The sequence below is a fragment of the Callithrix jacchus genome, chromosome 4, assembly GCF_049354715.1.
Source record: "Callithrix jacchus isolate 240 chromosome 4, calJac240_pri, whole genome shotgun sequence".
Classification (NCBI taxonomy): domain Eukaryota; kingdom Metazoa; phylum Chordata; class Mammalia; order Primates; family Cebidae; genus Callithrix; species Callithrix jacchus.
Genome location: NC_133505.1, coordinates 171,864,308 through 171,892,226, shown reverse-complemented (window position 1 = coordinate 171,892,226; position 27,919 = coordinate 171,864,308). Strand labels below are relative to the sequence as shown.

At 42.5% G+C, this 27,919-nt stretch overlaps 1 protein-coding gene across 1 annotated transcript; it reads left to right on the top strand.

Moving 5' to 3' along the window:
- Positions 1–27,882, top strand: C4H6orf118 (chromosome 4 C6orf118 homolog). The gene is made up of 10 exons (XM_035297818.3): positions 1–60; positions 5,189–5,858; positions 6,824–6,902; positions 7,666–7,790; positions 8,089–9,593; positions 13,623–13,855; positions 16,975–17,162; positions 26,070–26,123; positions 26,226–26,281; positions 27,647–27,882. Exons 2-4 carry the CDS (start codon positions 5,224–5,226, stop codon positions 7,744–7,746), a joined length of 795 nt encoding a protein of 264 aa, XP_035153709.3. The 5' UTR covers positions 1–60; positions 5,189–5,223; the 3' UTR covers positions 7,747–7,790; positions 8,089–9,593; positions 13,623–13,855; positions 16,975–17,162; positions 26,070–26,123; positions 26,226–26,281; positions 27,647–27,882.
- The last annotated feature ends 37 nt before the right edge of the window (positions 27,883–27,919 follow it).

Sequence of the window (27,919 nt, the reverse complement as noted above, 5' to 3'; positions counted from 1 at the left end):
GACAGCCCAGCCAGGGCAGCTGGAGGGAAGAAAGCGATGGCCCAGGGGCAGAAGCTTTATGTAAGTGGCCTGGAGCGGCTCCTGCTGGCTTGTGAGATTTGCTTCATGTTCTGTCCTGGAGGGAGGGGCTTCTGAAGACTGGTTTGAAATGTGAAAATCTTTTTCTGGTGGCTGCACACCGGCTCCAGGGTCACGAGGGATGAGGATTAGATTGGGGTTGTGCCGCCTTCTCAGAGAATCTTAAACCAGCATGCAAAGTACAAAGGTCGGGGGTGAGTGCCATGTGGGTGTGTCAGCCAGCCAGTGTGGACCTGCAGGGATGCACAGTGTGTTGGATTCTCTGGACACCTGAGGAGGAGGAGGGACGGAGCAGCAGATTTCAGGCTGTTAGCTCACAGTGTGATCTTAAAAAGTCATACTTCAGAGCATTTCCCGGCATGCTGCCCTTCCGCACTCTAAATGACCACAAAGCTCAGCGCGTCCACAGGCACCAAGTCAGAAGTGCTTTGCCATCTCTGACTTTATTTAGTCTCCGTGGCCCTGAAAGCTGTGGCTATTAATGTGACTTTACGAGGGAGAGTCTGTGGGGAGGTCAGCCCAGATCTTTTGACTTCAAAGCTTTTGCTTTTCCCACCACCCGCCCTGTGCTGGCGCTAAAACAGGATTACTGACTGCTTCAGACAAAATTTGGGCAGGGAGAAAGCTTGCTGGACTGAGCAAAGCAGTCTCTACTTGATTTAAAAGAAATTTTCAATCAAGAAAAATTTTAAATTCCTGATTTAAAAGAAATTTTATTGGATGATGTCAGAATGCATTTAGTGCTCTTTGTGTGCAGGTGAGTGGGCAGGTTGAGAGCGTCGGTCTTGGAGGCAGCTGACCATCGGACACCCATGCCTCAGTGTCCTCACCTGTAAGGGAGGCGGGGACGGTGCCTACCTCCCAGGCTGCTGTGCAGATTGAATCAGTATCCCACACATTTGCTGTGACACAGACAGTGGGAATTATTTTGAAAAGGGATCTTTCAGTCCTTGGGGAGTTGTCTTTTTCTTCTTTGTATACAGAGAGCTGAGGCTCTCACCAGGCTGGACTCAATGGGAAGGTCAGCTCTGCTGCTTTGTAGGGGCTCTGGGGAAGAGCCTCTTCCAGGCCCAGTGCACTTGCTGGCTTGACCCTGTCCTTGTGGCGGGGATTTGCGGTTGGTCAGGAGGGGTCCTGGCTCTAAGAAACCTTCTTCCATCTGGCCTGTGGCTTACACCCGGGATCCAGTGAGCCTAGAAGCTTCCTCTCCTTGCAACCTCCCTGACCCCCTTTCTTCCACTCTCTTCTGACTCTTGCCAGGGAAAGTCTCTGCTTTTAGGGGCTCATGTAATTAGATTAGAGCCTTGACCATCCAGAGTCATCTCTTTATTTTAAGGCCCATGACCCGAATTAAACCTGTAAAGACCTCTTGCCCTGGTCTGGCATCAGGGTGCATAGCTCTGGGGCCCATCATTCCACTTCCACATTTCACCCTGAGATAGAGTCCACATGAGGCCTGCGCTCCTCCTCTGGGCTCAGGTCCCTCCAGCCCGGGGTCTGTATCTCACTCCCTATGAAATTTCCAGGTTCCTGGGGGCTCACATTCATCCCACCCTCAATCGCAGTGTGGGGCAGACAACAGATGTTTATTTGCGGGTTCAGGAAAGGCCATATTGCAATCTCAGTGGGGTTTGAAAAGATTCTCCAGTGGGTAGGATGGACACAGGGGATGACGGACGCTCTCTGTGAGTTCTGCAAGGATTCTCAGAGGGGAACCCAGGACTCCAGGACAGGTCCCCATTGGCCAGGCCTGTCCCCAGCCTCCCTGGCTCCTCCTGGCCACACCGGCCCCCAGGCAGAGGGCCTGTGGGTCTGGGCCTGCTGCTCTGTTCTCAGATCTTTCCAGGAATTCATTTCCTAGGATGTGTACTGACTTTAGGGTGGGGGCAGAGGAGGCAGAGGGCAGAAACACAGAGGGAATATGAATGTTCTAGAATGAGACCATGGAGAATTTCTGTGGGACTCTTTTTTTTTTTTTTTTTTTTTGAGATGGAGTTTCTCTCTTGTTACCCAGGCTGGAGTGCAATGGCGTGAACTCTGCTCACCGCAACCTCCGCCTCCTGGGTTCAGGCAATTCTCCTGCTTCAGCCTCCTGAGTAGCTGGGATTACAGGCACGCGCCACCATGCCCAGCTAATTTTTTGTATTTTTAATAGAGATGGGGTTTCACCATGTTGACCAGGATGGTCTCGATCTCTTGACCTCGTGATCCACCCGCCTCAGCCTCCCAAAGTGCTGGGATTACAGGCGTGAGCCACCGCACCCGGCCCTCTGTGGGATTCTTAATTTCCCACAGATCAGATAACATGGGAGAGTGATTGTAATTTTTTTTTTAGGCGGAGTCTCACTCTGTCGTCTAGGTGAAAGTGCAATGGTGCTATTTCGCTCACTGCAACCTCCACTTCCCAGGTTCAAGCGATTCTGGTGCCTGAGTCTCTCAGTAGCTGGGATTACAGGCGCCCACCAACATGCCTGGCTAATTTCGGTATTTTTAGTAGAGAAGAGGTTCTGCCAGATTGGCCAGGCTGGTCTCAAATTCCTGACTTCAAGTGATCCATCCGCCTCGGCCTCCCAGTGCTGGGATTACAGGCGTGAGCCACAGCACCTGGCCTGATTTGTAATAATTTTGAAATTAAAGACCTATTGGCCAACATGGTGAAACCCTGTCTCTACTAAAAATACAAAAAGTAGCCGGGTGTGGTAGCGGAGTCTGAGGCAGGAGAATTGCTTGAACCCAGGAGGCAGAGGTTGCAGTGAGCAGAGATCACACCACTGCACTTCACTCCAGCCTGGGCGACAGAGCGAGACTCCAGCTCAAACAAAAAAGTTTAATACTGACATTTGGCAATATTTATTCCAAACTATTCTAAAGACCTATTACTACATCTTCCTATTCAATACACATTCAAAAGTTGATTTGGTTTTACTTAAAGCAAATTTGTTTGCAGACCATTTGTAAAATAATCACATTTTCTAATAAATTCTTAAAACTTTCATTTTTTGTTTGTTTTCTTTCTTTGAGATGGCAGGATACACACACACACACACACACACACACACACCAAGAATGTTTTCAGATAGGAAAGTAATTAAAATATTTATTTTCACGATGGGGATTCGTGGCATATATTATAAGAACATGGCAGACAGACGTGGAATCTGGAGCAGGTCTTATTACAATAGAAAGAAAAAGCATTTGAAGTGGGGAAATGATTGTACCAATTGACTTGCTGGTGGTTTCAAATCCTTCTTGGAAATAAAATAAAGGATAACACAGCAGCAATGAAGGTGACTCCTTCATCCATCTTCCATGGAGTTAGTTTTTATGTATTAAAATAATTTATGAATTGCTGTTTATGAATGACAATAATTGTTGTCTTGGAAATTTGTTCTATTAAATCATTTCCTAAGTGGCTGCTCTGAAGGACTAAGGTGATCCACAGGATGATTCAATTCTCTCTTCTTTTTTTTTTTTTTCCCAGAGATGGGGTTTCATCATGTTGGCCAGGATGGTCTTGGGGTCTCGATCTCTTAACCTTGTGATCCACCCACCTCGGTCTCCCAAAGTGCTGGGATTATAGGTGTGAGCCCCTGCGTCTGGTGTGAGCCCCTGTGCCTGGTGTGAGCCCCTCTGCCTGGTGTGAGCCCCTGTGCCTGGCCCTCAGGGCGATTCTCTGGCATCCCTCTGCTGAGGGCATTGGCTCTAGTGTTCGGCTGCCTCGGTTGACTCGGGGAAGGATGGTTTGCTTTGCGCTGGATGGAGCAAGGCTCTCTGAGGAGGGTATGGATGGGCCAGCTGTCCGTTGGCCATCACAGTACACAGTGTCCCAGAAAGAAACTCTCCTTCTTGGGTTGGAAACAGCAAATGAAGGGACAATTCTAGGCTGCTCTTGTTCCATCTGAAGTGTTCAGTGACAAAGGATGACACAGCAGCAGTGTGTTTGCCTCCTTCTTTCATCTTTCATGGAGTTGGTACAAGATGCCTTTCAGAGCTTGAGGTGTTCATGCCTTGGATGAAATACAATGATTGCTGTCTTGGAGAATTTGTTCTATGAAGCATTTCATGAGTGGTTTCTCTGAAGAACTAAGTTGATCATCATGGGTGATTGTCCAGCATCCCTCTGCTGAGAGTTCTGTCCGCACTATAGACCTACAGCAAAAATGGGTTGAATTTATGGAGTGTCTCTTCTGGGCCATGGTCCCCTTTGCCAAAAGTGATTCCATCCGAGTGTCAGTCAACCATTTATATGAGCTGATGATTCTGATGTTGCAGAGGAAGCAGCTGTGGTTCAGTATGTCCTCGGGGTTGGCTCTGTGGGGAGGGTGCAGGAAGGGGTGAGTGGCCCAGTGGTCATTGAGGGGTTTCATCAGGGACCCCTGAGACGCTTCAGCATTAAGGGAGAACACCCCCCCAAACCCTGTCTGTATTCCTGGCATGTGAAGTACATTAAAGACGTCTTTAAGCATCATCATTAAGAATTATAATTAAGATTTTGCACTTTTCTTTCAGAGCTTTTGCTAATATTGTAAGAAATACTCTCCCAAATGAAGATCTGTCTTTCTCTTATCGGCTTTGAGGGCCCTGAGCTGTCTGACTGGCTTGCACATCTGGGGGCCTGTCCGCCTCTCCTCTGCAGCAGCATATCACACCTGGCATGGGTGTCTTTGACTTCTTTTTCTTAGATGGAGTCTCACTCTGTCACCCAAGCTGGAGGACAGTGGCCCGATCTCAGCTTATCACAACTTCTGCCTCCTGGGTTCAATTGATTCTCCTGCCTCAGCCCCCCGATGAGCTGGAATGACAGTCATGCGCCACCACACCCAGCTTATTTTGTGTTTTTAGTAGAGATGGGGTTTCGCCATGTTGGCCACGCTGGTCTTGAACTCCTGACCTCAGGTGATCTACCGCCTTGGCTTCCCAAAGTGCTGGGATTACAGGCATGAACCACCACAGCCGTCTTTGACTTTTAAGGACTGGGCCATGTACTCTGTTCATCGGTTTCTCTGTAGACCCTCTATTTGGGCAGGGGCTAGACCTCTCAGCCAGTGCACCTGCTGACTTACTGTGAGCTAAGAGCACCCCTAAAAGCCTCCTTTTCTTTTCCGGCCAGTTTACCCGAAGTGGAAGCACTGTGAGACGCCAGGCATGAAGACCCTGTGCAATCTGAAGCAACGTCTGAACCAGCTTCAGAAAGACAACTGGGAGGATGTCTACCTGTACATCTCTGGACACCTGAACCCCAACGAGCTCTACCGGCCTCCTGAGATGGCCTTACAGCACTGGCCCAATGCCAACCAGCCCCAGGAGCAGCGTGTCTCTGGGGTGGGAGAGCCAGCTGCAGGACAGGTGGCGAGGATGAAGGAGGCCCTGGCCCTCTTCCCCATACACATGGCACTGATCCCCAGCGATGCCCAGGACATCTCACTGTTCAGGTACCTGAACCCCCAGGCCTCTCTTTCCCACACTTCAGAGGAGGATCTCCTTCCAATGGAGGCTCCTGGAGAAGGGAAGGAGAAGATGCACAGAGGCCCACCTGGATGGCGCAGGAGGGAAGAACTCCGGCTGCCCCACATGGAGGTGCCGCAATGCCAGGAGGCCGGGCTCAGAGGCACCAGGGACCAGCACCGCTATGTCAGCTCCTGCCTGGCTGCGGTCACCAAGGCCAACAGCTACAGGATGTTCCTGAGTTTCCAGAAGGAAGTGCTTGCCAAGCAAGATCTCCTGGAAAATGACTTCACTGGGAGCAAGGTGGCCAAGGGCCATGAGAGAAAGCTGCAGCAGTTGAGTGTGGCAGCCCTGTGGTGCTCTCGGTGCGGTGCTCTTGGTGCAGTGCTCTCGGTGCGGTGCTCTTGGTGCAGTGCTCTCGGTGCGGTGCTCTTGGTGCAGTGCTCTTGGTGCGGTGCTCTTGGTGCAGTGCTCTCGGTGCGGTGCTCTCTGTTCGGCGCTCTCGGTGCGGCGCCCTCGGTGCGGCACCCTTGGTGCAGGGACAGGCTCATCCTCTGAGGCTTCCCTGCCACGTCCAGGTATAGTGCGTCACTGCCCCAGGTGCTGAAGCATTAGCACCTTCGGCGGGGACAGATTGGGTAAAATGGAGGAGAAAGCCGTCTGGGAACTGGTAAGCTGGCGGAGGCCCATCACAGACACATTGGAGGCCATGTGGCTGCAACAGTAAATCAGATGATCGTGGGTCAGCCAAGGAGTCTGAGAGAGGGCTTGCTGCCTGACGGTGGAAGAGCAGTGAGGGGAGACGGAGAGCTGATGGGCAGTGTCACGCCCTTCAGTATGCCCAGGCAGCATGTGTCTACAGAAGGTGCTGGCGCGAGGGGAAGATCTAGGATGGGCTGCTGACTCAGGAGAACTGCTGATGGGAGGCCGTCCACCTCCCAATGGAGAGGATGCACAAGGGAGAAGGAAATAGCAGGTTCCCAGGAAGCAGCCAGACCTCAGGGTTGGAAGAGAGAAAAGGCCTTGGGGGACTGGGAGGCAGAGATTGGACCCTTGAGGACAGGGAGCAAGAGAGTGAATAAAGAAGAAGGGTTTTAAAAATCCCAATTCTTGGGTGACCAGGGAAGCACAGAAGCTCAGCAGCTGGTGGGAGGGATCAGAACTCCTGGGTATCATCCCCCTGTGCCACCCTGTCCAGTCACCAGGGTGATAGCTGCTGTGTCCTCCCTGACTCCTGAGAAACTCGGTTCTGGAAGAAAAATGAAGGTGTCCTAAAATACTGACTCTGTTTTTCCTCCAGGAGCTCCAGAAAACGTGCACGTGCAGCCCTCAGCAGTTCAACAGACTGCACATCTTTGGAAAAGCCTTTGAAGATATTTGTAAGAATTCTTTGATATTTGGTGAGCTCTTGAAAGAAGTTAAGGTGAGAAACACATGTCTCCAGCGTAACAATTGAGAAACCTGCATGAGGTTCCGTGTACATGAATGATCTCAAGCCTCACAGAAAATCTGTTAGCTATCACGGGCCCCCTTCTGCAGATGGGGACCATCATTCACAGAGACTCGAGGTCAGTCCTGCAGGCACGTAAATTGCACAGGGGCCATGGGAATCAACACAGTTAGCTCACTTCCTAAGCCCATATTTTCCCACTAAAACTTCCTGATTATACACAACCTTATATAAATTATACATAAGTGACAAACTTTTTATGTTAAATTATAATTCAAATAAATTAATAATTAGTTATTTTAACATTACATGTGTAATTTTATATAAATCCTTATGGAATTATAGGTTTGTTGCAATTTCATGATGAAAGTGACCTTTGGGTGCAGTGGCTCACGCCTGTAATCCCAGCACTTTGAGAGGTTGAGGCAGGTGGATCACTTGAGGTCAGCTGTTCAAGATCAGCCTGGCCAACATGGTGAAACCCCATCTCTTCTAAAAATACAAAAATTAGCCAGGCATGGTGGTGTGTGCCTGTAATCCCAGCTACCCAGAGGCTGAGGCAGGAGAGTCCCTTGAACCCAGGAGGTGGAGGCTGCAAATAAAAAAAAAAAGAAAGTGACCTTCATATAGAATCTGAGCTGAGATCATGTTGCTTAAAGCTTACGCTATTCTTTACTTTTACTAATGACAAGGAATGCCTAACAACGGAGACCTGGTGGCCTGTTTTCCAGCGATGCCTCATCACCTGGAGGCTCGTCCTGGCAGGCCGGTAGGACCGGATTCCACAGACCTTCCACATGGCGGGACATCATTTGTTGTACGTGTGTCAAGGTGTTTCATGACATTCTGAAGTGATCAATATTTTATATTTTGTTGTATGATATTTTATGATATTCTGGGGTAATTAGTACTTAATGCTCAAATACGCTTCAAAGATGGTGTGATTTTATAAATGTGAACATGTATGCCATTTAACGCATTGTAGGAACATTTTATATTTTTTTGAGATGATGTAAATGAACATTCTTTACTTCCGTATTATTTATACACACGAAACGCTTGCACTGTGGCCTCCCCACGCATGCCCAGTGGACTTTTTGTTTGTTTCTGTACAGGATGAATATGAACTCTACGTGGCGACACTCCTGGAGTCCCAGCCCCCAGCACAGTATGAGGTGACAATCGATTGTGAAGAGTCTGAATGGAGCCTGCTTCTTCATGGCTTCATATTTCACGAGCAGTGGAAACCTTCCTGAATCCCACAAGCCCCATGTGTGCCCCATAATTTAGACTAGCTGATTTTTTTATTATAAGCGAGCTTATACTGCCTTAAGAACATTATTGATAAAGAACGTCACTTTGGATTGGCATAGCATTCTTTATACTCGCAAACAAGCGACATAACTATATATGTATAAATTGGGAATATAAATTGCTCTCTGCCAGTAAGTACCAAAAACCATTGTCCAGTCCTCACCCTGGCGAAAACTCTGAGAATGCATTGTGGTGGCTAGTGTGCTGTAAGCTGGCTCAAAACCCCACGATCTCTTCTTTTAATGGGTGACAGCATTCCAGGTGTTCTCTCGAGGGCTGGGTTAAACATGTGATTGGTCGAATTAGAAAATATACCACAGGGATAACTTTATCACTTACAAAACCTAAGAAGATCGAACACTGTAGCAAAGATAACTTTGGCATTTTGAATTCAATAAACTTTAAAGATTAATTTTACTTCATGAATTAGGAAAGACAGTTGCTTCTTTTGTATATGAAAAAACAAATCACAGCATTACAAGGAGATGACTTCTGATTCGCTCCTTCATCTAAAATCGGACGCGAGCACCATTTTCTTTGCACAGAACCTTTCCATGACACGAGGCAGCCTTTGTCTTTACAAGAGTGTGAGCGAAGCTTCCAGTGGGGAATCTACCTTGCTCCTTAGGTTGTGAGGGAGTGAGAAAGTGACATATGCACCTATCTCGGTCAAACGTGAGCATGAAGAAATTCCCAGGCCAGCAGGGCCCTGGATGCCTCTTTCTGTGTCTGTGACCCTAGCAGCCCGTCCTCTGATGAGGCCGAGATCTCTGTGGCTTCCCATTTGAGCACGGCACTGCTTTATATCTGCGGATGGCAATCGCATTCATTTGGCTTCTTATTCCTGTAGAAGAAATGATTTCGGTGCCACTGACAATGTGCCTCCAGGACTTCACCCAGATGCCAACAGGGGAGTTCATGCCAATACATGCCAACAGGGGAGTTCACTACCATCTTTCCATTTCTTAGAAAAATTAACTCTTAACATACTGATAAATGTATTTTACTTGGAACGTCACCAATTGGCCATCCCTCCCCCAACAGCCATTCCTCCCTTCAATCCTCCCGGTTTACCTATTTTAACTAGAATGTATACATTAACCCAGGGCACCTTGAAAACGCATTAATGACAAATAAGAAAGGGAGTCCTCCCCTCCTCCCCATGTGCTTGTCTCACCTAGGCTTTTCTGGCTCAACTCAAGGGGCTGGAGCAGAGGCCAGTGAAGACGGCAGATGTGGATCTCGCCAGGGAAGAGCTGAGGATGCTCGTGAAAGCCTTAAAAGCAGCCCTGGAGCGCAACGACAGGTGAGGCATGAGTGGCGGATCTGATCTTCATTTAGATTATTCTGTAACAAGATCTTAAAGTGATGTGACAAGCCTACCGTTACATTGTTTCCTGGTCTGGCCACTTGCACAGGCCATCGTACATGTGACTAGGATATTCTGCTAAGCATGGTGTTTCCATGGGGAGAGACTGGGGAAGTTTCTGAAGGAATTTCCTGTCTTTTTTCAGTGGTCCCCTGAAGACTTACCAACAGGGGAGAGGGCTACAGATCTAAGACAGCTTTGAATGATCTCATTGGTTTTTAACTTACAAAGCTCTTCTAATATAACCTCCCTGTATTTTTTCCAGGATCAAATCACAATTGGATAGGGCATAATGTTTGTATGATTTTTAAAATGAGATTAAAGGAAACCTGCAACATCTAAAATATTTTCAAGAGAGCAAAACAAGAAACAAATCCAAAAAACGAAATTTGCTTTCAGTGTGACTAGAAAACAGAGAGCTTTGTATTTTGCTCTGGTTTGGTCTTTTTTTTTTTTTTTTTGAGATGGAGCCTTGCTCTGTCACCCAGGCTGGAGTGCAGGGGGTGATATAAGTTCATTGCAACCTTCATCTCCCAGGTTCAGATGAATCCCCTGCCTCAGCCTCCTGAATACCTGGGATTACAGGTGTGTGCCACGACAGCCAGCTAATTTTTGTATTTTTAGTGCAGGTGGGGTTTCAACATGTTGGTCAGGCTGCTTTCGAACTTCTGACCTCAAGTGATCCACTCATCTCAGCCTCACAAAGTGCTGGGATTACAGGCATGAACTACCGCACCTGCCCTCCAATTCGGTCTTGAGGTCTCTCTAACAAGGGTGGCTATGAAGTCTAGCACTGCCCTGATGGGGCTTCCGGGGGCTGGTGGAGGATGCCCTTCATGGGATGCGTTTTCATCCGGCCCTCAGGCTTAATGCCTAAGTGTCCGAGCTGTGACCAGATGTCTCTCTCGCAAGAAACCTGACTACACCAGCAGAATCCCTTGTGGCCGTTGTCTGGTGTGTGTCTAGTTTATTCCTACAAAGAGAGCCAGTCTCTGAGAGAGCCCTAGCTGGAAAAGGTGAGGCTCAAGTGTGCCTGTCAGGTGAGGGACAGAGGAGGCCACAGAAAAAACACACGAAATGGCAGATTTGTTACTTACAGGTCCCAGAGAAAAGAGGGCAGCATACCTCGCAGGGGTGGTAGGAAGGGGGAACTACCTGAAACACACTGGCTCCACCAGCAGGTAGGGGAGCAAGAGAGAGTGAGAACTGATGGACCGAGGCCTTTGTTTGGGTCCAGAGCATGACCCAAGCAGCTTTTCCATGGGGAGTTCTGATCAGTGAGTTTAGGGCAAGAAGGCACAAGTGCTGTGGGGTCGCCCTGTACTAGAAGTGGTTGCTGGGTCACTGCAGCATATGCTTCTGGCCCATGCAGGGTGTGGGGTGGGGGGTCAGTGGGTTAAGGAAAGTAGGTTGTGTTTGGCTGGCTCGTAGTGGGTGGTCACTGGGAGGTGGTTGTTTATGGCAGATATCTGGACTGACCATTTTGAGACACTGGCGGGAGGAGAATGACTAGAAACTGTGTCAAGCAGGAGTGACTGAGCCCTGCTTCTGGAGTGAGAAAATTAAACTTCTATTCAAAGTGAATGCCAAGGCCAAAAATAAAAAAGGAATTCATTGCAAATGCATCCAAAGTTTAAAAATGACTGAAAATAGAAAAGCAAACATTTAGTGGCAGTGAACCAGTTTCCACATCCCTGCTGCAAAGCTTTGTGAGAGCACTGAGGTTTTGGGAAAAGTTCATGAAAGAGAGAACAGTGGAGCGAGAAGGAGGCTTAAAATTGTTCTAAAACCACTTCCAGGGAGAGAATCCATGTAAGCGAGGAAGCCACACACCTGTGCTGTGGGGCTGATGGCAGCACTGACTATGACAGCTGGGGTGGGGTGGGGCGGGGCGGGGGTTACTTGGAACAGTGTGGAAGCGAGAAAACAACTTTGAAATAGTAATGACACAGGTGAGAAAGGGGTAAAAGGAAAGGTAGCGGCATCCTTTAGAAATGTCCAATGAAGGCAAAAGGGAGCAAGAAAGGAAAATGAGAATCCTGTAAAAAGAGAAAAATCAAGGTGCACACAGCCCTTCCACATACTGCCCTCCTCCTTTCTAAACAAGAAAGCTCTCAGGACTATCAAAACAAATCAAAACAACACCAAAAAAACAACAAATAAGTAATAAAATAGCATAATTTGCTACACTGATGGAAAAGTATCCATTTGAATGAGCAATCTCACATGCTACTCCCAATCACTAGTCCAGCCTGCAAAAACGCAGAGATGTAAACAATCTTTGTCTATACAAAGCACTCTAAGAAGAGAACAGAAAGTGAGAACCCAAATGATTTGCCTGATGAGAGTCCCTGCGGTACCAAGGAGTGAAAATACTGAAGTGGAAGAAGAAACCTGTACCGCAGCACTCCAAGTTAATTAGATGTTCCCAGAAGAGCATTTCAGGATATGAAAACAATCTTGAGTCAAATTTAATAAACTAAGCAGAGAAATCAGCAACAATAAAGAAATAAAACAAGTTAACAACTGAGGAAAACTATTTGAAAAAGTAAAAGTTATATCATAGGTAAAGACTAAATTCTGAAATGCCCAAGGAAGAATAGTGTTGAATGAAAATATAATAAGGAGCATTGAGAAAAAGTGGGAAAATACTTAAAAGACTGTAAATAAGATAAAGAAATAAAAAGAGTCAGAGATAGTAGATGAAATAGAAGATAAGCAAATAATGTGCAATTCACATATAATTAAAGTCCCTGAAGAAGATAAACAAAGCAATAGAACAAAAACATAAGTAATATTTTAAACTACAATGTGTAAACATTTTCTGGAAACAAAACTTTTTAAATATACATATTGAAAAGTCTTTTATCATTATTGTTCATCCACCGAATTCCCAGTTTATTAATTTTTTTTCTTTGAGACAGGGTCTTGCTCTGTGGCTCAGGCTGGAGTGTAGTGGCATGATCATGGCTCACTGCAGCTTCAACCTCTCAGGCTCAAGGGGTCCTTCCACTTCAGTCTCCCAAGTAGCTGGGACCACAGACACCACATTTTACTAATTTTTGTATTGTTTTAGAGATGGGGTTTCACCAGGTTGCCCAAGCTGGTCTCCATCTCCTGGGCTCAAGCGATCCACCTGCCTTGGCCCTTCAAAGTGCTGGGATTACAGGCATGAGTCACCATGTCTGGCTCCAGTTCCTTAAAACTGAGGATCATAATACCATCATATTTCTCTCTTAATCTTTGATGAAATGAACTAATATGTGTAAAAATCGTAAATTGTTAGGCCCTTTGTAGATATTTGGCATTAACTTATTTGCATGCTGATGTCTTAAATCAAATCACACTGTCGTCCTCAATATGTGTAATTAGACTCCTTTTTGTCTTCTCCTTAAATCTGTAAAACATCAGATAGTTGATTTAGGTTATTCTGAACCAGGCAGAGGAAACAAAGAAGTTTTTTCCCTTTTTTAAAAAGTTTCTTGTATTTTATTTTTAATTCAAACATGGTGAAATTTGTCAATTGTACCTGTTGCACAGAATGATAATACACAGCAAAGACACAGTGTTTTCCGGGATCAGAGGGGTCTTTCCACAGCCCTTGACGTGGTGTTTGCCTTTGAGTGTAAACAGCGAGGTTTGATTTTTGTTTGTTTGCTTTTTGCCTTCTCCCTTAGCAATTCTATGAACAAAAATACAAACAAACCGTATAGGAAATCATTTACTTTAAATTAACTAGCTCTTTAATGGCTTATGCAATCTTGGTAAGAAAGTATTATTCTGTGGTTTAACTTGGCCGATCTAGGCTCTCATTTAATCAATATCTTCAGAGTACCTGTTGTGTTAGAACGTAAGCAGATTTATTTTAATGTCTCAACCGTAAAAGACTTGAGGTGTAACACAGACAAAAGAAAAGAGGTCAAAGGGGATCTAATATTTCCCTGTTTTTTTATCATCACGTTGTAGACTTAGGAGTGAAGTGGCCATAGAGCTGGCGTTGCTGCAGTCTGTGAGGAAACGAGCAGGCGAGTGTCTTTGTGACGTCCTGCTGACGCTTTGCTGTGACCTTCATTATTTCAGCTGCTGCGGCCTTGGATGCCTATCTGCCAACTGAGCCATTCTGGAGCTCCGTCTGAGTTTTGTGGCGAGAATTCAACGTGTTCACCCACATCACCCAAGAGCACCGGGCCTGGCATGTGGTGGGCACTGCCTGTTTGTTATTCAACTTTCTATTATCACTTGTGAGGAAGAATATGCATTTCATGGGGAATTAATTATGTTTTATGAATATCTATGCATGAAATAGATATTAAAATTACTTTAAATGTATACAACTGGAATGCAATTAAATGATAAGAGTAAGTTTAAGTATCTTACTCATTAACCTTGACTGTTTTCCAGCTGTGAGGTGAAATGCCATTTTCCCTCTGAGTTTGTTAAACACTCACTCATATTCTGTTTTTAGATATTTTTTCTCAGTGTCTTGTGGGATCTGCTCACAGGCCCAGGCTGTTTTCAGTTCTTAGTAGAGCTTGGCCTCAAGGTTCCTTGCGACAATGCTTTTACTGCCTTTTCCCGCTTCCGCCTGTTTCCTCGTTTCAACCTACGAGGAGCACGGATGGTGTTGACCGTGCCTGATGTCCTTGCACAGGTTTCGTGTGGCCTGATTTGCATCCTCTTGCCACGCCCGCTCTCTGTCCCAGGCTGATCCGGCTTCTCCTTTCATTCGCCCCTGCTCAGGGCTCAAAGGTCTCCTGTTTTCCCCCTCCTTCCACCGTGTCGTTCGTTCTTTGTAGGGTTCCTCTCACAGGCAGGCCGTGGATTGGACCCACACTAGGTGTTTTCTGTTTTCTTGCTTTCTCTTAAAACAGGCCCATGATTTAAAAATAAAACAAAAGACTGAAAAAAGCAGAAACTTAAGGGCTTTACTGCCAGCCACTAATAAGGAAAATGGTAACGATGAATAAAAATAAGATGCAGTGACGAACTTTCTAGAACTCTAGTAACCTTTCCTCATGTTTGATCCTAGCCCACTACTCCCATCGCTCTGACCGCGACGGAACAAACCTGGTGACCCTGGTTCTTCCCACTTTATCTTTTCTCAAAGCCTTCTGTCTCAGAAGCCTGCTCTTCTAATCATACACATTTGCTGTGGAATGTCCCCATTTCCATACCTATTTCTTGAGGGCTTTTAGAAAAGGGGTGAGTGTGGAGGTCACTCGCCTGGCTTGACACTGCTTTTGGCCTCTTTGACCTCAGCGGATGCTCTTAGGCTGAAACCTTCAGTTTAAATTAAGGTGGGGACCAAACACTCTGTGCTGTAGTTTCTCTGTGTAGAAACTTGACTATGACCACTTCTATCCCCCTAGCTAGCTCATCATGTGTCTACTTAACTAATTCCCCCACATTTCCAAATTTAATATCAAAGTTTTTCCTTCTTCCAAATCTGGCAAAGTTGAATGACAGCAATGACTTCCATCTTGTTTCCTATCTACAAGTTAAGGGTTATTAATATTTCTGACTGCTTTGTAGTAATTGTTTTTTCTCAAAAAATTAAGTCTCCCCACTCCAATCAGTATATAAATGTGCTGACTGATGACAAATTGGCCTTGGTGGTGGATCACTTGACAACTCCATTTCCTTTCTGTCCTCCTTAAATGTTGATATCCTTTGGAGTCCAGCATCTCTTTGGAAGAGTTGGCATTTTTTAAAATTCCAAATCTGTTTTTTCTGCTAAAAACCCTTCTTCTGTTTTTGTTTTTTGTTTGTTTGAGATCTGTATATCCAAGTACCTAGTAGACATGGCCTCTTGTGTGTTTCATAGGTATCTCAACATGTCAAGACGAAACTTGTCATATCCTTCTCTAAATTGGCATCTCCCTGGCTATTGCAGTGGATGGTATCACCAGATACATGAGATGCAAGTCATAAAACACGTGCTGGCAACTTTCATTGTCCTACCCCTCAACCTCTCCTTACACAGCTTGGAATAAGTGGCCAAGCTGGGATTGGAACAAAGTTCTTTCTTACCTCCATGCTTCATTGAACTCATTGTTTTCTTTCTAGCTACAACTGACCTAAAACCTAGGGCTTATTTTTGACATTGCCTTCTTCTCAACATTGCCAGATGTACTTAATTACTAAGGTCTATTTTTTCTTTTCTATTTCCTAAATAGTTTTTGGATTTTTTCACTTCTCTTCATGTTGGGAGTGCTATCCTGATATGGTTTGGCTCTGTGTCCCCACCCAAATCTCATCTTGAATTGTAGCTCCCATAATTCTCATGTGTTGTGGGAGGGACCCAGTAGGAGATAATTGAATCATGAGGGCAGTTTCCCCCACACTGTTCTGTTGGTAGTGAACAAGCCTCACAGGATCTGATGGTCTTATCAGGGGTTTCTGCCAGTGCACCTTTCTTGTTCTCTCTTTGCCTGCTGCCATCCGTGTAAGATGAGACTTGATGCTCCTTGCCTTCCGCCATGATTGTGAGGCTTCCCCAAGCACGTGGACCTATAAGTCCAATTAAACCTCTTTCGTTTGTAAATTGCCCAGTCTCAGGTATGTCTTTATCAGCAGTGTGAAACAGATTAATACACATCTTGACCTGATCAACCTGTCTGAATAATTGCCATAGCTTCCTAACAGATTGTTCTGATTCTAGTCCTGCACTGTCTGATTCACTGTCAGGACACAGTTTCACTGGAGACAATGACCAGTATCTGATCATGTTTCTCCCCGTATTAAAAGCCTTCAACAACTTTGACTGATCTAACATAGGTCACAAGGCCTTCTCAATATGCCCCATGTTTCCCTCCTGGCATTGTCCCTCGATGTCTCAATTCTGTCTTCTGCTCCCTCCCAAAACCCTTCTGCTTATGTAACTTCTCTTTATCCTTTGGGTTTCAACCTGGTCACACTTCTCTGTCAAAGTCACCCTTGAGCCTTCCTCACGCTGTGTCCAGTGTTCTTGCTTTGTCACACCATTGCACCTTCTACTCTGCCACCATATCATCACTTGCCTGTGGTTTCTTGTTGGTCTACACTGTTAATCACACACTCTGGAAAAGGATAATTCATCCTTGAACCTTTCTACCCGGTTCAGTGTATGTGTTCAACAAATACATATTGATTAGCTGAATGAATTAAAGGAGGAATACCCTCATTCTTGGGTCAGATTATTTTTATTGACACGCTTCAAATTTGAATTATATGATATTTTATGGTTATACATACCATAGTATAGATAATATTGTTAATAATACATAAATGCTATTAATAAAAACTGAGATACTAATGACGGTAATACTTTGTTTTAAAGATATTTCCAGAATCATCTAAGAAACATATAATTGATGAGAACCAACTTACTCTCATTGAGAAGGATGAAAAGAAGAGCTGTGAAATAATAAGTGGGATGAGATAGAAGTTCTGCAAAAAGAAATGAAAACAACTTTGGTTTACACTGGAGTTTCAGATATCGCTGAGAATAGGATTAAAAGCATAGAGGTATGCAACTTATTTATTTAAATATTTACATTGTTCTTTTGCTTGAAGATCTTGACAAACACATGAAAAAATGTGATTTGTTAGTAGGGTAAAAAAATCATAATATTTGGCTCAAATATACTTTTTATTTAAAAACTTTTGTAGCAAATAATCATAATAATTAAGAGATTGATCTAAAAAAAGAAAAAAGGAATGCGATAAAAAATTCTATAGATTTCTGTTAATAGCCAAAACCTATTTTTCTTGGGTAACATGGACATATAGAGTGGAATAATAGACATTGAAGACTCCAGAATGTGGGACTGTGGAAGGAGGGATGAGGGATGAAATGCTACCTACTGCATATACTGTACACTGTTTGGGCGGCGGTGCACTAAAGCCCACCATTGCACATATATCCATGTAATACAACTGCACTGGTACCCCTAAATCCATAAAAGCTAAGAAATTAAAGACATAATTTAAAATTGTGTAGAATCTAATTCAATGTAACCTCTAGTTATAGAGTATATGATTTTATTTCCTTGTGGTTCTATAATTAACTATATTCCAGCACTACTTTTATTCTTTTTAGCAGAATTATACAGCATATAGAAAGGCATTGGTGGTCCAAATTTTTTTATTAAAAAATTCTTTCTCTTTTAAAATAATATGTTCAGATTTTCTTTTTTGGAGGGGGCATGCCGTGTGCCAATAAAACTTTATTTACAGAAACAGGTGGCCAACTGGATTAGTTTGTTGACCCCTATTTCAGAAGAAAATTATTTAAAGATAGAGGAAACCTTATGGTTTATTGTTACAGGAATGAAATATTACTGGATGAAATAATTTTACTGGTTCTAGCTTTATTTAAAAAGGGTAAGGTTTAACTTTTGTATTTTTTATTTTTGTCTATTTTAACTTTCAGGTACATGTACAGAATGTGCAGGTTTGTTATACAGGCAAATGTGTGCCGTGGTGATTTGCTGCACCTATCAACCAATCACCTAGTATTAAGTCCAGCATGCATTAGCTATTTTTCCTGATGCTTTCCCTCCCTTTGCCTCCCTGACAGGCCCCAGTGTGTGTTGTTCCCCTCCCTGTGTTCATGTGTTCTCATTGTCCAGCTCCGAATTATAAGTGAGAACATGTGATGTTTGGTTTTCTGTTCCTGCATTAGTTAGCTGAGGATAATGGCTTCCAGTTCCATCTATGTCCCTGAAAAGGACATGCTCTCTCATTCCTTTTTATGGCTACATAGTATTCCATGGTGTATATTTACCACATTTTAAAAATCTAGTTTATCATTGATGGGCATTTGGGTTCAATCCATGTCTTTGCTATTGGGAATAGTGCTGCAATGCACATATATGTGTACATGTATATTTATAATAGAATTATTTACATTTCTTTTGGTATATGCCCAGCAATGGGACTACTGCTAAATCTTTGAGGAACTGCCACACTGTCTTCCACAATGGTTGAACTAACTTACATTCCCACCAACAGTGTAAAAGCATTCCTATTTCTCCACAACTTTGCTAGAATCTGTTGTTTCTTGACTTTTTAATAGTTGCCATTCTGACTGGTGTGAAATGGTATGTCATTGTGGTTTTGATTTGCATTTCTCTGATGATCTGTGATGCTGAGCTTTTTTTCATATGGTTGTTGGGCACATGTCTGTTTATGTCCTTTGCCCATTTTTTCATGGGGCTGTTTGTGTTTTTTGTAAATTTAAGTCCCTTATAGATTCTGAATATTAGACATTAGTCAGATTGATAGCTTGCAAAAATTTTCTCCCATTCTGTGGGTTGTCTGTTAGCTGTGATGATAGTTTCTTTTGCTATGCAGAAGCTCTTTAGTTTAATTAGATCCCATTGCTTTTGCTGCAATTGCTGTTGATGTTTCATTATGAAATCTTTGCCCATGCCTATGTCCTGAATGTTATTGCCTAGATTTTCTTCTAGGGTTTTATAGTTTTGGGTTTTACATTTAAATATTTAATCTATATTGAGTTAATTTTCATATAAGGTGTAAGGGATGGGTCCAGTTTGAATTTTCTGCATGTGGATAGCTAGTTCTCCCAGCACTATTTATTAAATAGGGAATCCTTTCCCCATTACTTGTTTTTGTCAGGTTTGTCAAATATCATCAGGTGGTTGTAGGTGTACAGGCTTATTTCTGAGTCCTCTATTCTGTTCCATTTGTCTATATGTCTGTTTTTGTACCAGTACCATGCTGTTTAGGTTACTGTAGACTTGCACCGTTTTGGTTACTGTAGTTCGAAATCAGGCAGCATGATGCCTCCAGCTTTCTTCTTTTTGCTTAGTATTGTGTTGGCTGTAAGGGATCTTTTTTGTTCCCATATAAAATTTAAAATAGTTTTTTTTTTTCTAATTATGTGAAGCATGTCAATGGTAGTTTAGTGGGAATAGCACTGAATATATAAACTACTTTGGGGAACATTGCCATTTTCATGATATTGATTCTTCCTTTGCATGGGCATGGTATGTTTTTCCATCTGTTTGTGTCCTCTCTGATTTCCTTGAGGCGTGGTTTGTAGTTCCCCTTGAAGAGGTCCTTCACTTCTCTTGTTGGCTGTATTCCTAGATATTTTGTTCTCTTTGTGGCAATTGTGAATGGGAGTTCATTCATGATTTGGTTCCCTGTTTTGTGTCGTTGGCGTACAGGACTTCTTGGAATTTTTGCACATTGATTTTGTATCCTGAGACTTCGCTGAAGTTCCTTATCAGCTTAAGAAGCTTTGGGGCTGAGATGATGGGGTTTTCTAGTTATAGGATCGTGTAATCTGCAAACAGAGACAATTTGACTTTCTCTCTTCCTATTTCAATACCCTTTATTTCTTTCTCTTGCCTGATTGCCCTGACCAGAACATCCAATGGTATGTTAAATAGGAGTGGTGAAAGAGGGTATCCTTGTCTTGTGCATGCTGGGTTTGGAATCAGGATGATGCGGGCCTCATAAAATGAGTTAAGGAGTCCCTCCTTCTTGTTTGGAATGGCTTTAGAAGAAATGATGCCAGTTACTCTTTGTACCTCTGGTAAAATTCAGCTGTAAATCCATTTGGTCCTGGGATTTTTCTTTAATTGGTAGACTATTTATTACTCCTTTAATTTCAGAACTCATTATTGATCTCTTCAGGGATTCAAATTCTTCCTGGTTCAGTCTTGGGAGGGTGCATGTGTCCAGAAATTTATCCATTTGTTCTAGATTTTCTAGTTTATTTGCATAGAGGTGTTTTAGCATTCTCCGATGGTTGTATTTCTGTAGGGTCAATGGTGATGTTTCAGTTATCATTTGTTATTTTGTCTATTTGATTCTTTTCTCTTTTCTTCTTCATCAATCTAGCTAGCAGTCTATTAAGTTTATTAATTTTTTCAAAAAACCAGTTCCTGGATTCATTGATTATTTTGAAGGGTTTTTTGTGTCTTTATTTCCTTCCCTTCTGCCCTGATCTTGGTTATTTCTTGTCTTCTGCTTGCTTTGGGGTTTGTTTGAACTTGGTTTTTTAGTTATGATGTTATGATGTTGATTTGAGATCTTTCTAACTTTCCGATGTGGGCATTTAGTGCTATGCATTTCCCTCTTAATAGTGCTTTAGCAGCATCCGGAGATATTGGTCTCTTTGATGTCTCTTTGTTCTTATTTGTTTCAAAGAATTTCTTGACTTCTGCCTTAATTTTATTATTTACTCAAGTGTCATTCAGGAACAGCTTGTTCAATTTTCATGTATTATGTGGTTTTGAGTAAGTTTCTTAATCTTGAGTTCTAATTTGATTGCCTGTGGTCTGGGAGACTATTTGTTATGATTTCAGTTTTGCTATATTTGCTGAGGAGTAATGTTTTACTTCCTCAGCAATGTTTTTTACTTCCAATTATGTGATTAATTTTAGAGTTAGTGCCATGTGACACTGAGTAGAATGCATATTCTGTGGTTTGAGGTTGGAGAGTTCTGTAGATATCTACCAGGTCCACTTGATCCAGAGCTGATTTCAAGACCTGAATATCTTTGTTAATTTTCTGTCTCAATGATCTGTTTAATATTGACAGCAGGGTGTTAAAGTCTCTCACCATTATTAGAGAATTTGTAGTCTCTAAGAACTTGTTTTATGAATCTGGGCACTCCTATATTGAGTGCATGTATCTTTAGGATAGTTAGCTCTTCTAGTTGAATTGAACCCTTGATCATTATGTAATGCCCTTTTTATTTTTTGATCTTTGTTGGTTTAAAGTCTGTTTTTCAGAAAGAGTGCAACCCCTGATTTTTCTGCTTTCCGTTTGCTTGGCAAATTATTCACCACCCCTTTATTTTGAGCCTATGTGTGTCTTTGTACATAAGATGGGTCTCTTGCATACAGCACACTGATGAGTCTTGACTCTTCATCCAGCATGACATTATGTGTCTTTTCATTGGAGCATTTAGCCCATTTACATTTAAGATTAATATTATTATGTGCAAATTTAATCCTGTCATCCTGATGCTAGCTGGTTATTTTGCAGACTTGCTCATGTAGTTGCTTCATAGTGTTATTGGTCTGGGTACTTTAGTGTGTTTTTGTAGTGGCTGGTAATGGATTTCTTTTCCATATTGAGTGCTTCCTTCAGGAGCTCTTGTAAGACAGGCCTGCTGGTGACAAATTCCCTCATCATTTTCTTGTCTAAAAGGGATTTTATTTCTCCTCTGCTTATGAAGCTTAGTTTGGTTGGATATGAAAATCTGAGTTGCAGTTTCTTTTCCTTAAGAATGTTGAATGTTCACTTTGGGAGGCTGAGGTGGGTGGATCATGAGGTCAAGAGATCGAGACCATCCTGGTCAACGAGGTGAAACCCCATCTCTACTAAAAATACAAAAATTAGCTGGGCATGATGGTGCACACCTGTAGTCTCAGCTACTCAGCAGGCTGAGGCAGAATTGCTTGAACCCAGAAGGCGGAGGTTGCGGTGAGCAGAGATTGTGCCATTGCACTCCAATCTGGGTAACAACAGCGAAACTCTCTCAAAAAAAAAAAAAAAAAAAGAAAAGAATGTTAAATGTTGACCCCCAATCTCTCTGGCTGGTAAGGTTTCCACTGAGAGGTATGCTCTTAGCCTGATGGGTTTCTTTTTATAGGTTACCTGGCTTTTTTGTCTGCCCTTAACATTTTTTTCCTTCATTTTGACCTTTGAGAATCTGATGATTATGTATATTGGGAATCTTCTCATGGAGTATTTTACTGGGATTCTCTGGATTTCCTGTATCTGAATGTTGGTCTGCCTTGCTAGGTTGGGGAATTCTCCTGGATCAAATACTGAAGTATGTTTTCAAACTTGCTTCCATTCTCCTTGTCTCTTTCAAGTATACCGCTCACCAGTAAATTCAGTATTTTTTTTAAGTTATATATTTACCTTAAGGTGCATACTATATCTGGCATTTCTCCCCATGTTATCCCTCCCCACCCTCCCCTCCCTTCCCACCCCCGACTGTCTCTCCCCTACCCCACCAACTGTTCCCAGTGTGTGATGCTGCCCTCCCTGAGTCCACATGTTCTCATTGTTTAACACCCACCTATGAGTGAGAACACGCAGTGTTTGGCTGTCTGAGAATAATGGTTTACAGATTCATCCAAGTCCCTACAAAGGACACAAACTCAACATTTTTTATGGCTGCATAGTATTCCATGGTGTATATGTACCACATTTTCTTTGTCCAGTCTATCATTGATGGACGCTTGGGTTGGTTACAGGTCTTTGCTATTGTACACAGGGCTGCAATGAACATATATGTGCATGTGTCTTTATAGTAGAATGATTTAAAGTTCTCTGGGTATATACCCAGTAATGGGATTGCTGGGTCAAATGGAATTTCTATTCCTAGGTCCTTGAGAAATCGCCACACTGTCTTCCACAGTGGTTGAACTAATTAGATTCAGTAATTTTATATAATCCCACAGTTCTCAGAAGTTTTGTTTATTCCTTTCATTCTTTTTTCTCTGAGATTATTTCCTCCACTTGGTCTATGTGGCTATTGATACTGGCGGTTGCATTATGAAGATCTTGAGTTGTGTTTTTCAACTCCATCAGGTCATTTGTCTTCCTGTCTAAACTGGGTATTCTGGCTAACAGCTCCTGTACTGTTTTATCATCCTTGTTTGTTTCTTTGCGTTGGATTAGAACATACTCCTTTAGCTCAGTGAATTTTATTACCCACCTTCTGAAGTCTACATCTGTCAGTTCATCCATCTCAGCCTCTGCCCAGGTCTTTGCCCTTGTTGAGGGGTGTTGAGATCATTTTGAGGAGGAGAAGAACTCTGGCTTTTTGAGTTTTAAGCATTTTTGCATTGATTCTTTCTCATCCTCATGCACTTATCTATCTTTGATCTTTGAGGCTGATGACCTTTGGATGGGGTTTTGTCGAGGTCTTACTTGTTGATATTGTTGCTGTTGCTTTCTGTTTGTTTGCTTTTTTAACAGGCCTCTCGTCCACAGGGCTGCTGCAGTTTGCTGGGGGTCCACTTCAGACCCTATTGACCTGGGTCCCTCCAGCACCTGGAGGTGTCACCAGTGGAGTCTGCAAAACAGGAAAGATTGCTACCTGCTCCTTCCTCTGGGAGCTTTGTCCCGTAGGAGCACCAGCCTAATTACAACAGGAATGAATTTGTATAAAGTGTCTAGCGATCCTGTTGGGAAGTATCAGTCAGTAAGGAAGCACGTGATTAGGGATCTGCTTAAGAGAGCACTCTGGCTGCCCCTTAGTGGAGGAGGTGCATTGTCCTGGGGGGAATCCCCCTTGTCCAGACTGGCCTCTTCAGAGCCAGCAGACAGGAAAGACTAAGTCTGCTGAAACAATGACCACAGCAACCCCTGGCCCCAGGGGCTCCATCCCAGGGAGATCACAGTTCTGTTCATAAACCCCTGGCTGGAGTTGCTGAAATTTCCAAAGGGAGGCCCCACTTGGTGAGGAGGAATAGATCCAGATCCCAACTAAAGAAGAAGTCTGGCCACAGTCTGCTAAAGCCACTGTGCTGTGCTGTGGGGAATTCCTTCCAGTCCAAACTGTCCAGTCTGTCTGACACTGGCCAGGGAAAACAGCAGACTGGAGATGGAGTGATGGCTGCCCCTCTTCCCTGAAGGAACTTCGTTGTCTTAGGCAGCAGACAGCCACAGTAATGGCGGCTGCCCCTCCCTGTAGGGAACTTGGCAACCTGGTGGCTCTGTTCTTGGAACCCAAGACCCTGGTGCTGTGGACTCATGAGGAGATCTGATCTGCAGGTTGCACATATCTGTGGACAAAGCCTGGTTTCCTGGGCAGGATAGCACAATCACTCACCGCCTGCCTTGGCTGGGAGTGGAAGTTCCTCTGGCCCCTTGCAGCTCCCAGGTGGGCCATCTCTTCACCCTGCTTTTTCTTGCTCTCTGTGGGTCGTGCCAAACACCTGGTCAGTCCCAATGAGAGAACCTGGATACCTCAGCTGTGTAGGAGTCACTTACCATTTTCATTCTTCTCAGTGGGAACTGCTGACAGCAGCTGCTTCTAGTCAGCCATCTTGGCCCATTCCTGAAGATTTTCTTCTGTGTTTTTTGTTTAGGATTTGTTCTCTTTTATTTCTTAATAAATAAATAAATTAATGGCTTCAGAACAACCATCAATTTATAATTGTATTTTTAAACAGTAACAAGCTCTAACTTTACATATCAAAGCATGATATAATGTCAAAATCATGTAAACTTTTATTTCATAATTAAAACTTTGTTGGATAAATCAAATCTAAGGAATAGAAAGCTCCCCATGAAGATTCCATATCACTAATTTATTTTACTTTACTCCTTATTTATATTTGACTTCTTAATTCAAATACTGGAAAATACAACAGAATTGCCATTGTTATGTAATTGGTATCTGGTTCTAGATTTGAAATAGTCAATTTCCAACCAGGAAAAAAAAGAAAGAGAGAGAGAGAGAGAGCTAAATGTATTGAGGATTCACAATGCATCAGACACTTTAATGAACATTAAACAAATACAATTTCATTTGATTGGCAGCAACCCTAACAGATAGATGGTAGCATTCATTCTCTTTCTGAAGCACGGAAATGGCGTGCAAATATGTTCAGTAACTTGACTGAGGTCACAGTTAACAAGCAGTAGACTTAGTATTGAAACTCAGCCTTGGTTCTTAATAATAGCCCATTAAGCCTAACTGTTACAATTGCTAATCCTTTTCAACACATCTAACATCTGAAAGAGCAAGTCTTGACACCCTCTGCCCATCATTATTTTGTTCAGAATTACCTTGAATATTCTCATTAACACTACTGACTAGTTTTTGAAGTTTTGATAATAATACTTTTGGTATTCTGATTGTGCTCACAAGGAATTCATAAATGCATTTGGGAGGAAGTCACAGCTTTACAATATTAATACTCCCATCTGGGATTATTTTGTGCTTATTTAATTTATTTTTATACCTTGGTGCAAAATAATTATGTTTGTTCTTAAGAGTTTCTGGGATATACTACTATTATAACTAGTAATTTAAAAAATTCCCATTACAGTTTACACTCAGTTATTGCTGATATATGTGCGATTTACTGATATTTGTATTTTTATATTTTTTCCAGCCACCTTAACAAGTTCTATCATTAGTTTTGAAAAGTAAAGAACTCTTCTGGAATTTCCTTTTCTAAAATTTTCTGATATTTTGAAACATCAATTTCCACCTCTTCTGGTTTTTTATCCAGAGGACCAGGATGTTTCTTTTTCATTAATTGTCCTTCATGTTATGCTTTGTTTCTTCATCTGTTTTTAAGTAGTGTGCTATTGAGTATTCTTGAAAGTATAACGTTATTCACATAATCTTGTTAAATAGAGAAAAATAGTTAACAAATATTTTAAACAAGTATATTGCTTTTCAAACCACTTCTCCTCCAGCAAGAAGTTATAAAATTTGAAACAGAAAATACATTTTGAAAGAAGAAAATAAAAGTAAGTTTTTTTATGAATCAATGTTTATCAATAAAAATATTTCCTCTAGTGCCTGCTTGTCCTATGTAATAAGCATGACCCAGTGATGATAATTCTTTGTAGGTTATTGAAAGCAACGTGAAGCAGACCATGGGAAGGATCAGTGAAGAGGGGCAGGAGTAAGTACTGACATCATGGTAAAAGAACTAGAGTAGTATATGCCGTTTTCAAGATCAGTTAATCAAAACTAGATTAGACTAGACAGACCTTTGAAGGGTTCACACTCATGAATGCTTACATTAAATACACATGTTGCATCCTTTTTCCGTGCTTTGGAATGCTCACTCTAAGATTTAGACCTCAATCTGTACCCTTTAGTAATATAGAAATAAATTTATTAGATAAAGTTGGAGGTGAAGGTGAATTCTCACGGCCAGGAAAGTAAGGAGGCATGGATTTATTTTCTCCAATTATATGGCTTTTAGTGATGATACGTTTCAAAAACCCCTATACATGTATTACTCTGAAAATATTAGTTTAAAAAGTAAGTGGCTGATTTATATCATTTATTTACAGCTAAACTTATAATATTGGTATAAACTTATTATTTATATTACAAGCTTATACTTCACACAGTTACTTTTCTCTGAGTTGGTACTATAGTTTGAATCTCAGAATTTGGTATTAAGAGCAATGGAAAACCATATGATGATTTAAAGGGGGAAAGGCTTTTTTTTTTTTTTTATCAGTGGGAAAAAGACTTTTAGGTGCAGGTGGCTTGAGGTCAATGACATCGTTAAGGAACTAGGGTTCCTCCCCTGTCTTCTCTGCTTTCCTTTGAGTGTGGCTGCTGCCTCTTTCGAGTCTCAATATGGCTGTTTTCAGGCATTAACCAGTCCTCATTCCATGGATTAAGAAAGAGAAAGGTGAAGGACAGAAGGCAAAGAGCTTCTCAATTTAAGGCTTTCCAGTTTATTCAGGAAGGACAATTCTCTCAGGTGCTCCCACCACATCTCATTTGCCAGCACCATAGGCCAAGGCCACTCTTAGCTGTAAGACAGGCCAGAAAATGCAGCACCCCACTCTTCAGCTTATGGGGCAGAAAAAGCCATGGGAGAAAGGGATTGGATAGAGTGCTGAGTGAGCCGTATAGGCGGATGGAGGTTTTGCGGTTACTTATGCCATGTAGGATGTTCTTAAAAAGAGGGAACAGAGTTACAAATACAAAACTGGGGAAGCACCTCCCACGTTGGCAATGAGAGTGAATGGACCTAAAGTCTATCATTATGCTCATGGTACACCTACCTTCTCTGCCGTACCATATGCTACAGGAGAATACATCTATTTATTTAGAGGATCTGTTACATTCAAGGCCAAAACTCTGTACAGATATCTGTTTTGAAAAAGTAAATGATTACGAAGTCTCATCTTGTCTGTTTTTGAGTAAATGTGTCTAAAATAGATGTTTATTTTGAAATTTTCTTTCACACTTAATGTATTTTTTTTCTAACCTATGGTATTCATTTTTTTTTTTGTATTTTAAGGGGCCTTTGGAAATTTATCAGGAATTTGTAAAATTAGAAGAAATAGGAGATAACTCTCAAGTGACTGAATAAATGGCCAATGAAAATTCTTAACTTCCATGTATTTAGCATGGTTGTTTGCAGATGTATGTACATTCACAAAGATACATTTCATCTCATCAGCTTTAATCTCTGGTAAAATTAATGTTGTGTATGTATCTTACTCAGAATCAACTGAATAAACACATGTTTACATATGATTAGTTTCTACTGTTGCATATATATTTATAGCAT

Excerpts from the sequence above, each read along its gene's own strand:
- C4H6orf118 (XM_035297818.3), top strand. The coding sequence starts at position 5,224 with ATGAAGACCCTGTGCAATCTGAAGCAACGTCTGAACCAGCTTCAGAAA. Across the intron at positions 5,859-6,823 it reads CATGAGAGAAAGCTGCAGCA|GAGCTCCAGAAAACGTGCAC; the intron begins GTTGAGTGTGGC and ends TTTTTCCTCCAG. Across the intron at positions 6,903-7,665 it reads AAAAGCCTTTGAAGATATTT|GAATGCCTAACAACGGAGAC; the intron begins GTAAGAATTCTT and ends ACTAATGACAAG.